Source organism: Heteronotia binoei, chromosome 7 (assembly GCF_032191835.1).
Source record: "Heteronotia binoei isolate CCM8104 ecotype False Entrance Well chromosome 7, APGP_CSIRO_Hbin_v1, whole genome shotgun sequence".
Taxonomy (NCBI): Eukaryota; Metazoa; Chordata; class Lepidosauria; order Squamata; family Gekkonidae; genus Heteronotia; species Heteronotia binoei.
The window spans coordinates 2,824,345-2,837,439 of NC_083229.1; the positions used below are offsets into that span (position 1 = coordinate 2,824,345).

The following is a 13,095-nucleotide window of genomic DNA, read 5'->3' on the forward strand; positions in this document are numbered from 1 at the left end:
CAGAGCTATGGCTGACCCAAGGCCATTCCAGCAGCTGCAAGTGCAGGCGTGGGGAATCAAACCCAGTTCACCTAGATAAGAGTCCGCACACTTAACCACTACACCAAACTGGCTCTCCATTGCAAGATGAATTTGGAGTAATACACCCATGGAAGATTGGAAATTTCTTCAGAGTCACCCAGTGGAATGGACGTATTAATAGCGGGACTTTCCTTTTAACCATTTTGATACTGTTATAATAACTTGTTGATGCTTATGCGCTTATAGAATGAAATATTTTCCCTAGTTTAATGAAGTGGTTTATTTTCTTGGGCGCGCAGTTGTCTTTGGTTGCGTGCTGCCACTGTTTTTCCTAACCCCCCAGGGCTGGCAGCAGAGACACAAGGCAATAAGGGTGGCAGGGCAGGGAATAGGCTGCCACCCTATAAGGCAAGGGTGTCAAACTAATTTGTTACGAGGGCCAGATCTGACCTAGGGTGTTTTTACATTCAGTTTGATCCAGAGTTTTAGAGCCTTCAAATCGCCTGCCATCTTTCCGCTTTAATTATTTTCCTTTTACCTTTGTGGACTTACTCTGCTCATTTTGTGTAGCCAAACTTTTATATTGCCTGCTGAAAGCGTTTCAGTGGGGGGGGTGGTCTCTGATCAGAGGGCAGCCAGAATACCAGTGCTTCGTTAAATGTATACGATTGCTTGGAAATCATGTCAACACTGCAAAAACAATACAAATTTAAATGACAAGCTGAGGCAAGCAATGATATGTAGAAATGTAAAGTGCTGTCCGTTCTCATGCAAATGACTGCACCTTGTGGCTTTTGGAGGAGTCTTTTAAAACGCATGAAAACTTCTACAATACAAGTTTGAAATGCCTGTAGAGAAATGACCGGATCAAAACTAGTTTTGAGAAAAACGTTGCAGCAGCAGCAGCAGCACCAGAACTAATCTCACAGAAACAAATGTAGATGCTTTGGGCAGCAATGATGCAAAACAATTGTGAGAACGTTAGGTAATGTAAAAGGTGAGTTTCCAATGCGGTGATAGAGAGTCACAAACTGTCAGTGTAAAAATATCCCTAAATGAGACCCTGTTGAGCTGTGCTGTGTTTGTACCTTTTTAAGATTAGGTAGCAGACATATAAACTTTATAAAGGACACAGACAAACACAATTAAATTAAACAAAAAACAAAACTTAAAACATGCTTAAAACGTTAGCACTCATTGGTTTTAAAGGTGCTTTCTTTGTATTTCTCCCATGGGATCCAGGGAACTGGGCAAAGGAAGCTCTGGCTCCTTCCTTCCTTCCTTCCTTCCTTCCTTCCTTCCTTCCTTCCTTCCTTCCTTCCTTCCTTCCTTCCTTCCTTCCTTCCTTCCTTCCTTCCTTCCTTCCTTCCTTCCCCAGGGGACTAGTGGGGGAGGAGCCTCAGCCAATAGAAGTAAGAGACGCTTGGCTCAGTAGCTCTGCTGTGTGATTGAGAGAGCTTAGAAAAAAGCTCTACCTCTCCTCCCCCTTCCTCCCCAAGGGAAAAGCCTCAGCCAATGGAGAAGCCTCAGCCAATGGAGAAAGTAGAGGTTTTGATCTGTAACTCAGGTGCAATTGAGCAAGCCTTGCAAAGCAAGCTGTGATGCAGAAGGAAGCAAGAGAGAGGGAGAAGGAAGTAGATTAATGCCAGGTGCTCGGGGCCAAGATGGGGGGGGGTGTGATTCAGCCCACCGGCCGCATGTTTTACAGCCCTGCAAAGGCTTCTCAGAGAGGAGGGACGGGGAAATGGGATCCCAGGCAGACAGCAGCCCATTGGGCCTAGGGCCTGCCATCCGCATAGGCCCATCCCCCAGGATAGAAGGAGTGGGTGAAGCTGGAGTTGTTCCACCCACAAGCAGCCCTTAAATTGGCTATTGGCTGTGAGGCATTTGTGAGCTTCTTTGCTGTGCGGATGGTCTCCAGAGGCATCTGGATCGAGGTGGGACACTACTGCTGTTGCTTCTTGATTTAAAAGCAGCATTCAACATGGTCAGTTATGATCTTTTGACCCATGACCTTGCCAACATTGGGATACGGGACAGCCCTACAATGGCTTTCCTCCTTCCTTTATGATCGGGGACAGAGGATGGCATTTGGGGGGGGGGCTGTCCCAATGACACATACTGGAATGTTGGGTAGCACAGGGGGCTGTTCTCTCCCCAGTGTTGTTTAACATCTATATTCCCCCCTCCCTTAGCCAGTCGGTCTGGAGGTATGAGCCGGGATGTCATCAGTGTGCTGATGATACCACCTCCAGGCCTCAGATTCAGCTGGAGCTCACAGGAGCCCAGCTCCTGAACCTTTCTGAGGGTTCCCTCTCTTCCTCCCCACCTACCTTGTCCATTGAATAGTAGGTGCAGCTGCATAACAATCCCTGGATTAGGAGAGCGGGCAGCCAGCCAGCCACCGGGGGGCTTTGCCACGCCCCCAGCAGCCCTCATTAACCCCTGGAGAAGCCCACGTCACCCTTTCTCCACTTCTTAAGTGATTTTGGGTGGTGGGTGGCTTGCTGGCGTTTTGACTGGGGGTGGCATCCCAGGGCAGCCCTAGGGAGCAAGGCCTGCTTGGGCTGGCTGTTTCTCAAGCTAGCCCAAGCAGGCCTCACTTGCCTGGGGCTCTCCTTTCTTGCATCGGGTTGCTTTTGGCTTGGGGGGGCATATGCTAATGAGCTCCGCCACCTATTTTTCTTCAAAACGACCCCTGCCCACCTCTATCTGCTGATGGACGGATGGCCAAATTCTGCCTCAGAGGTTTTGGGCAGGGCATTACTTTACACAGCAGGTTTTCTCTTTGACAAGCGAAACTGCCTAACTAAAATTTCCACATAATACTTATGCCATGTCAAATTGCAGTGTCATCAAATGAATAAAATACCCCTGAATGGGATACAAAAAAAGATTTTAGCATGTTAGTCGTCGCTAAACAGTGGAGCAAAATACAATCAGTACTAGAATATACATTTATAATGCTGTTTTATTTTTTTTTAATTAGCTTGCAGCTCTAATTGGAGCGTCCATAATGCTGGTGACAGTGCTAAAGCTGGGAAAGCACTTCCAGTATCTTCCTAATGTAAGTGAATGTTGAACAGAATGTCAGTAAATTAGGGTTGCCAAGTCCAATTAAAGAAAAATCTGGGGACTTTGGGGGTGGAGCCAGGAGACTTTGGGGGTGGAGCCAGGAGACATTGGGGGTGGAGCCAAGAACAAGGATGTGACAAGCATAATTGAACTCCAAGGGAGTTCTGGCCATCACATTTAAAGGGACAGCACACCTTTTAAAATCCCTTTCTTCCATAGGAAATAATGAAGTATAGGGGCACCATCTTTTGGGGCTCATAGAATTGGACCCTCTGGTCCAATCGTTTTGAAACTTGGGGGGTATTTTGTGGAGAGGCACCAGATGTTATACTAAAAATTTGGTGCCTCTACCTCAAAAAATAGCCCCCCCAGAGCCCCCAATACCAACGGATGAATTCCCTATTATTCCCTATGGGAATCGTTCTCCATAGGGAATAATAGAATGCCCAGTAGACATTTCCCTCCCCCCCCACGCTTTCTAAAAGGGGGGAGGGCCTCCAAACCAGGGAATCCCCTGCCCCCTCCCTCACACACACACACACACACACACTTACCAGATCTTCTTCCGGAGACCTCTTGCTGTGAAAGTGAAAGCAAAAGAAAGGGCGGGGCTGTTCTCCCAAGCCCTTCCTGCTCCCTGCCCAGCCTTAAAGCGGCAGACATTTTACAAACGGCTCAGGAGCTCTATAATGAAGCCTACAGGTATGTTCTCCCCCCCCTCCACCCCCCACCCCCCGCTTCCCACTTCTTGAAGACCGGGAGATGAGGCTGCAAACCCAGGGGACTCCCGCCAGAGCGGGAGGGTTGGGAAGCCTACAGTAAATAGCAATAATTTGATCCCTTTGCTCCGGATGAGTAGTTGTGTAAGACAATGGTACCAGCTTTGTAGTACTTTAAAGACTAACATTATTTTCAATTTAAGCTTTTGTGGATCGTTGTTCAGTCACACAGTCGAGTCCGACTCTTTGTGACCCCATGGACCAAGTCACGCCAGGCCCACCTGTCTTCCACCATTCTCCGAAGTCTGCTCAAATTCACTTTGGTTATATTTTGTGGATTAGAGCCCACTTATTTAGAGGCTCTAAGTGGATCTTTGTTAAGCAGACATTTTATGTAGGAGTTGTGGGAAAGGACAGAGTGAAATGACAACAAAATTCAGGAAGAAAAGTAATCGTGTGACATTAAATCTACCACTGTGCATAGCTGAAAGGAAGATGATTCTGAATCTAAAACATTCTCTCCAAAATTATACAAAAATTACATACATTATACTGTACATAACTATAGGTGAAGTTAAGACAATCCCCTTTTTCTTGATGACATATAGGAGGAAAAACTAATCTTCCTTTCAGATAAATATTTGACAATTTACAGTTTCTTGCACAGAGCTTGCAAAATCCCACCCCGCCCCCTTTGCTTGGATTTGGGACTCAGTGGGTTGAGGTCAGTCCTTCTAAGCTTGCCATGCCAGTGGTACTGGCCTCTGTTGAGCGCTCTGTACATAGTATTGGTTCTGGTGGGCTTGCAAAAATGTCCCCCTTGCTCAGATTGTCTGGCATTGCCACGTTGGTACTAGGTTGTAATGGGCGCTAGCACATTGTACTGGTTGTGCTTGGCTTGCAACCCTCCTTTGCTTGGAGTATGAAGAAGAAGATATTGGATTTATATCCCACCCTATATTCTGAATCTCAGTCTCAGAGCGGCTTACAATCTCCTTTACCTTCCCCGCCCCCCGCCCCGCACAAAAGACACCCTGGGAGGTAGGTAGGGCTAAGAGAGCTCATAGCAGCTGCCCTTTCAAGGACAGCTCTGCCAGAGCTATGGCTGACCAAGGCCATTCCAGCAGGTGCAAATGGAGGAGTGGGGAATCAAAGCCAGTTCTCCCAGATAAGAGTCTGCGCACTTAACCACTACACCAAACTGTGCTAGACATCAGTCCTGTTGAGTTGGCATTGCCACAATGGCGCTGGGTCCTGCTGAGCACTAGTGCACTGCACTGGTTCTGCAGCATTTGCAAAAATTGCCCCCCTTCAGTTTCTACTGTGGAGATTTCTCTGGTTTGGCCGTAGGCCTGTTGGATTTGCACTGCCACTTGCACTGCCACAGTGGAACTGGTTCTGCTGGGCTTGCAAAAAATGTTCCCCACCTTTAGTTTCTGCTGCAGAGATTATTTGGGACTTTGATTCTGTTCTGCTGGATTTCTATTGCTCTTGCTTTTTTGCTGTTATTTTTCCTCCATTGGAAACAATGGAGGATGGGGCACATTCTATGGAGGGCCATAACTCAGACTCCGTAAATTTAATCTTCACCAAAATTGGAGGGCAGGTAGAGGAGAGTCAGCCAGTGATCCGCAATGAGTTTGGTGTCTCTAGCCCGATGGGGATCCATTCTAACATGTCACAAACATCATGGTACCCCAACCCAAACAGAAATGTAATGCGCTAAACATCTAATAACATCATAGTAAAGAGCGCTAATCAAGAACTAATAATAATGTCATCTAGGGATTAGAATAGTATATGTTTGAGATGTTTTAAGAATTTTATTATGATTTTATTGTCATGATTTAATTCTGTAATGCTTTAATCCTGAGCCCGCCAGGGGAGGGTTGGATATAAGAGTAGTAAAATAAATAAATAAATAAAATGAACTGAACTAGTTTGTTCAGCTCTTCAAAGTTTATGGCAGTTCATGGCTCATGAACCAGGCATTCAAAGAACTGAAACAAACCACATTTTTCCAGTTTGTACCCATCCCTAATTAGAGGTACAGGTAAATTTCTGCTACAGAAATTTTTCAGGAATGTTATAGTTTATCATTTTTGGTGTAAAATGAAGTATCCTTTAGTAATAAGCACATGTCGTGATGGCAAAATGGAGCAACCTGATTCGTTGGGATGGGGTGGGCCTGTGGGGCATCAACTATTGGCTCATCACACATCTGTCACCCCTTCTGGCCTTGCATTGGCTGATTCTGCTCTCCCCCACCCACTGCAGGCCCAGGAATGTTGAACAAACTGCCAAAAAGCAGTCTTACCTCAGAGCCAACCACATCTCTAACTTTTCTCTGTGTCCTCTCTATCAACCAGCCTCAGAAAGGGCTTCAAAGTCACTGCAGCGTCACAAAAGGCCTTCCAGCACATGCAGCCTCCAAAGGCCACAGAAATAGCCAGAGAGACCAGGCCCAGCTGGGAGTGTTTCCTTAAAGGTCATGGCTGCCGCCTGGGAAGTGCTAGACAGAGACTTTTGCTAGGCAACCCAGGCTGCTTTTATCAGTAAAGGGAGAGGCCTCAGGTGAATAGAATGCCATAGAGTCCACTCTCCAAAGTAGTTATTTTCTCCAGGATGGGGAGAGAGATCTGTTGTCTGGAGTTCAGTTGTGATCCCAGGAGATCTTCAGGCTCTACCTGAGGGTTGGCTACCCTACACCTGGCTGCTTGCTATTGTTCAGCAGCAGGAGTTAGGGCTTCAGAGTGGGGTTATTGTTGTGCAAGTTGAATGGGTGATTTTGGACCAGCCACAGACGTTCAGCCTAACCTGCCTCACAGGGTTGTTGTGAGATCAAAGAGGGGAGAGGAGAATGTTGTAAGCTGTTTTGGTTTCCCGCCCCCCACCCTACTGTGAAGGAAGACTTCCTGTGTAGAGGTTTCAGGGAGGGGGAAGGCAATGTAAAGCTGAAGTCAGAGGGGCAGATAAAGGGAAGGAGATAGGGTTGTTAACTCCAGGTTAAGACATTTCTGGAGATTTAAGGGGTGGGACCTGGAGAGGGTGAGGTTTGAGGTGGGGTGGGACCTCAGACAGGTACAATGCCATTTCCTCCTGGGGAACCACTGTTGCCAATCTCAGGTGAAGGCTGGAGATCACTCAGAATTACAATTACTCTCCAAATGGCAAAGATTAGTTCCCCTTGAGGTGGTGTGGGGGACTGAATGCTTTCACTTGGGTGGGTGGGAAGACAGTAGGAGTGGGGAGCACTCACCCAGAGCCTCCTTCTAGAGCCCATTGTATTTTTCTTCACAATGGGCCTTATTACTAGTGCATATATAATTATAGAATGTACTGTAAAATTATGCAATAGCATATATCAACATAACACGGACTATCAAGCCTGATAAAAGCTGTTCTTACAGTAGCACAAATCAGGTATTTTAAGAACATACTGCCTCAGGTTATCTTACAATTTCCTGTTCACTCTGTGTGGAGTATCGCCCACAAATTTTAAAAGAATAATCAGTTTTTCTGTTTTTTTTACAGGCTGTTTTAGCAGCGATCGTAATTTTCAACATGTTGCCGTTTCTTGAAAAGTTTATAGATGTCCCTTGCTTGTGGAAGCAAGATAAATATGATTTTGTAAGTGTCACACGATTCATATAAGCTTGGGGAGGGTAATGGACTTTTCGGATACAATGCATAGAAGATAGTGTCTAATACCATTAATCATTTGCCATAGAACAAGAACAAACAACGTGTCCTAAATGTAAAGGTTCAATGAGCCATGCATACTCTAGACATCTGGGAGGCCTTTTATTTGGACAGGATGCAACCCTTTTGTGTGGATTTACATTTATCTCCTATTCTAACCCTATTAAGGGGTCACAAGATTACATCCCAACACCTACCTAAATGGATTTCCTCTACCATTCAGTTATGTTACCAGTTGGCTGGTCAGTCCTTACCAGTGCACCCTTGGGTATGGCCCTTGCACTCCCTTGGTGGGTATGGCCCTTGCACTCCACACAAGGGCCATACCCACCTCTGCAGCAGTTTTGGCTGGCATCCCTATTAATGATGTCTAAATCACTGCCACTTGGTGGACTCCTTTGACATTTGCATCCCACTATGTTTTGGACATCAGAGCGCACTGGGATGCCTCCTTTGGTCAAGTGGTCCTCCATTCCATCTTCAAGTGAAAAAGAAGATATTGGATTTATATCCCACCCTATACTCTGAATCTCAGAGTGTCAGAGTGGCTCGTAATCTCCTTTACCTACCTCCCCCACAACAGACACCCTGTGAGGTGGGTGGGGCTGAGAGAGCTTTTCCAGAAGATGCCCTTTTAAGGGCAACTCCTATGAGAGCTATGGCTGACCCAAGGCCAGTCCAGCAGCTGCAAGTGGAGGAGTGGGGAATAGAATCATAGAATCATAGAGTTGGAAGGCACCTCTAGGGTCATCTAGTCCAACCTGCTGCACAATGCAGGAAACTCACAAACACCTTCCCCCTAAATTCACAGGATCTTCATTGCTGTCAAATGGCCATCTAGCCTCTGTTGAAAAACCTCCAAGGAAGGAGAGCCCACCATCTCCTGAGGAAGCCTGTTCCGCTGAGGAATCACTCTAACGGTCAGGAAGTTCTTCCTGATGTTGAGCCAGAAACTCTTTTGATTTAATTTCAACCCATTGGTTCTGGTCCTACCTTCCGAGGCCACAGAAAATAATTCCACACCATCCTCTATATGACAGCCCTTCAAGTACTTGAAGATGGTGATCATATCACCTCTCAGCCGCCTCCTCTCCAGGCTAAACATCCCCAGCTCCTTCAGCCTTTCCTCATAGGACTTGGTCTCCAGACCCTTCACCATCTTCGTCGCCCTCCTCTGGAGTCGTTCCAGCTTGTCTATATCTTTCTTAAAATGTGGTACCCAAAAATGAACACAATACTCCAGGTGAGGTCCTACCAGAGCAGTGTAAAGCGATACCATCACATCACATGATCTGGACACTATACTTCTGTTGACACAGCCCAAAATTGCATTTGCCTTTTTAACCACTGCATCACACCGTTGACTCATGTTCAGTGTTCACTAAGATCCCTAGATCCTTTTCGCACATACTACTGCTAAGACAAGTCTCCCCCATCCTATAACCATGCATTGGATTTTTCTTACCTAAATGCAGAACTTTACATTTATCCCCGTTAATGTTAATTTTATTGATTTTAGCCCAGTTTCCCAGCCTGTCAAGGTCATCCTGTATCCTGTTTCTGTCTTCTGTGTTTGCAACCCCTCCCAATTTAGTAATCTGCAAATTTAATAAGCATTCCCTTTATTCATTCATCCAAATCATTGATAAAGATGTTGAACAAAACAGGTCTCAGGACAGATCCTTGAGGCACTCCACTTGTCACTCCTCTCCAAGAGGATGAGGAACCATTCACAAGCACTCTTTGGGTTCGATCTGTCAACCAGTTACAGATCCACCTAACGGTAACAGGATCCAAACCGCATTTTACCAACTTGTCAACAAGGATAGTATGTGAAACCTTATCAAAAGCCTTACTGAAATCAAGTACCTGATAAAACCTGGTTCTCCCAGATGAGAGTCCGTGCACTTAGCCACTACACCAAACTGGCTCTCACCAAACTGAAGCCTTTGCTGTATGGCCTCCTGTGGTGAGCCTAAGGGTACATAACAGGACATGTTAATTTAAGTAGCTGCTATATGGTATTGATTGGTCTCTAGTCATTGCCATCTTACCTTGGTTGCAGCTCGTTAGTCACCCATGTGTGGGACTGCACAGGTCCATGAAGAAGGGGTTGCTCACCTGTAAATAATGATCTTTAAGTGGTCACCTGTGCATTCACCCGGCCCACCCGGCCTTCCCTACTGCTGGCATATGTCACTTACCTTCAGTTGATGAGACTTACTGCTTGCAGCTGGAAGAAACTGAGCAGGTGGTGGCTTTCTCCTCAGCTTCAAACAAGCGTGCATAGCTGATGCCAGCTCCCCAGAGTGAAGAAGAAAAAGATGATATTGGATTTATATCCCGCCCTCCACTCCGAAGAGTCTCAGAGTGGCTCACAATCTCCTTTACCTCCCCCCCCCCCTCACAACAGACACCCTGTGAGATAGATGAAGCTACTGGATTTATATCCCGCCCTCCACTCCGAAGAGTCTCAGAGCGGCTCACAATCTCCTTTACCTTCCTTCCCCACAACAGACACCCTGTGAGGTGGGTGGGGCTGGAGAGGGCTCTCACAGAAGCTGCCCTTTCAAGGACAGAGTCTCAGAGTGGCTCACTATCTCCTTTCCCTTCCTTCCCCACAACAGACACTTTGTGAGGTCGGTGGTGCTGAGAGGGCTCTCACAGCAGCTGCCCTTTCAAGGACAACCTCTGCCAGAGCTATGGCTGACCCAAGGCCATGCTAGCAGGTGCAAGTGGAGGAGTGGGGAATCAAACCCGGTTCTCCCAGATAAGAGTCCGCACACTTAACCACTACACCAAACTGGAGGAAAAAACCTGTCAAAAAGACTGGCGATTAGCTCTAGAAGCTTCTGAGGTTGAGTCCAATACAGGCAGTATCCATGTGTGTGACTGCATAGATGACCACTAGAAAATCATTAGTTATAGGTAAGCAACCTGTTTTTATGTGCTTGAATTTTTTAGCGTGCTGGACTAGTTCTCCTTATCTGGGAGAACCAGGTTTGATTCCCCACTCCTCCACTTGCACCTGCTGGCATGGCCTTGGGTCAGCCATACCTCTGGCAGAGGTTGTCCTTGAAAGGGCAGCTGCTGTGAGAGCCCTCTCAGCCCCACCCACCTCACAGGGTGTTTGTTGTTTGGGAGGAAGGTAAAGGAGATTGTGAGCCGCTCTGAGACTCTTCGGAGTGGAGGGCGGGATATAAATTCCCTAACGCTAACAATTCTTCTTCTTCTTCTTTGTTCAGCTGAGGAACTGGCTGGCAACTCTTCCAGGTCTGTTAACCCTTCCAGCTCCTCCTCGTCAGGGCTCATGACAAAGGGCAGCTGCTGGGAGAGCCCTCTCAGCCCCACCCACCTCACAGGGTGTCTGTTGTGGGGGGAGAAGATCTAGGAGATTGTAAGCCGCCCTGAGTCTCTGATTCAGAGAGAAGGGCGGGGTATAAATCTGCAGTCTTCTTAATATATATCAGTCATAACACTTGGAGTGACATGAGTCAGACATGAAATCTGTATGGACCAAATAATCTTTCACATTTTTCATCCCTATAAACCAAGAATGGGTCCCTTTCACACAGATTTCACTTTGCTTATCTGAATATGCATGCCCTTGAGTAGCTAATATTGTTCTTATGTCATTTAATTTGAAGGGAATTTGGATTGTCACCTTTCTGGCTGTACTCTGTCTTGGTCTGGACATTGGATTGGTCATTGCTATGGGATTTGCCTTTTTCATAATAAGCGTCAGGTCACACAGGTACTGTCTCGTATTGCTTTGATAAGGAGCTGTATGGCGATAGGAAATTTTGTAGAAGATAATAGCAAACCACAATCTAATCCCTGTAGGCACTACGGAAAAGAATGTGATGATTTAAAAAAAATAGTGGTATTCTCCATCTCTGGGTGTCAAATGTAAAAATGTTAACTGAGTTATGGGGGAAAAGAACAAAAAACCTATAGTATATCCTCTAACTTGATAACTCAGCATTGTGCCTGTTCATTGCTCTACTTTCTGACCTGTTCCAAGATTCCTTCTGACCTGTTTTCAAGATTCCTTCTTCTCTTTGTCCTCCTTCGACCCATTCACACTCCCTCCTTTTCTACTCTTTTCTTTGACACCTTTAGCTTCTTATCATAAGGCTTTCTGTCCTTAACCACTACCCCACACAGCTTCCTCAGATAGCTCCAAGGTGTGCTAAAGGGGACAGGACAATTGAGATATCATGGTGAGGGATTGGTGTGCAGGACTGGACAACTGCCTCCTACAACTTCTCATCAATTGTTGCTGTTTTAATGCCTGATGGATGCTTGAACATATAGGGTGACTTCATTGGAACATAAGTTTTCTTGAAACTGTATCGCCATAACAAAATTGAATGTGAAGGAGAGAAAGACTCATTCAAAGAAATAAAAGTAGAAATTTGACAAGAGCCAAAAGACGCAATGAAGGGAGGAGGAAAATGGAAGATTTATGCTTTCTGGGTTGGGAGTTGTTGTCTTCCTCCTCCTAACCATAACCCTATCCCAAACCCTATGGGCCCATTCACTGTAATAATTCCCATAGGCTATAATGGGGAATTGAAAAACATCCAAAACATTCCCCCATCAATACTGTACCTTTCAGTGTGATATGCAAGCTACCTTTAATCTCACCCTAAACCTAACCGTACCTCGAACTGTAACCTAACTGTGACTTGATCCGTAACCCTAACCCAGAGAGCCAGTTTCAGAGAACAAAAGAGTTGGAAGGGACCTCCAGGGCCATCTAGTCCAACTCCCTGCACAATGCAGAAAACTCACAACACCTCCCCCTAAATTCACAGGATCTTCATCACTGTCAGATGGCCATCTAGCCTCTGTTTAAAAACCTCCAAGGAAGGAGAGCCCACCACTTTCCAAGAAGGAGGCTTGTTCCACTGAGGAATCGCTCTGTCAGGAATTTCTTCCTAATGTTGAGCCGGAAACTCTTCTGATTTAATTTCAAAATACAGTTTGATGTAGTGGTTAAGTGTGCAGACTCTTATCTGGGAGAACCAGGTTTGATTCCCCACTCCTCCACTTGCACCTGCTGGAATGGCCTTGGGTCAGCCATAGCTATTGCAGGAGTTGTCCTTGAAAGGGCAGCTTCTGTGAGAGCCCTCTTAGCTCCACCCACCTCACAGGGTGTCTGTTGTGGGGGGGAGAAGATATAGGAGATTGTAAGCCGCTCTGAATCTCTGATTCAGACAGAAGGGCAGGGTATAAATCTGCAGTCGTCTTCTTCTCCTCCCCATCCCCCTGGCACTAGGGGGGTGTTAGTGATCCCATGCCCAGCTATTTGTGCAGAGTTCTTGTAGAGTATTCTCTAGGAATATGCACTGACCACTTAAATGCTATCCTGGGGAAAGGAAAACACTGACTTCCAATTCTCAAGCGGGCAGCCGTGTTGGTCTGAAGCAGTTGAACAAAGCAGGAGTCAAGTATCACCTTTAAGACCAACCAATTTTTATTTTGAACGTAAGCTTTCGTGTGCTCTTAAGTCTGATGAAGTGTGCTTCACGGAAGCTTACGTTCTAAATAAAAATTGGTTGGTCTTAAAGGT

General features: G+C 46.1%; 2 protein-coding genes across 2 annotated transcripts in view; both read left to right on the forward strand.

Moving 5' to 3' along the window:
- The window catches only part of SLC39A4 (solute carrier family 39 member 4), a 256,216-nt gene that overhangs the window by 228,734 nt on the left and 14,387 nt on the right, over positions 1-13,095 (forward strand). The gene's annotated exons all lie outside the window — the stretch shown is intronic.
- Positions 1-13,095, forward strand: part of SLC26A8 (solute carrier family 26 member 8) — a 48,275-nt gene that overhangs the window by 21,437 nt on the left and 13,743 nt on the right. The window contains exons 10-12 of the mRNA XM_060243050.1: positions 3,011-3,088; positions 7,350-7,445; positions 11,165-11,271. Coding sequence (XP_060099033.1) covers positions 3,011-3,088; positions 7,350-7,445; positions 11,165-11,271 — 281 coding nt within the window. The remainder of the gene's footprint in view (positions 1-3,010; positions 3,089-7,349; positions 7,446-11,164; positions 11,272-13,095) is intronic.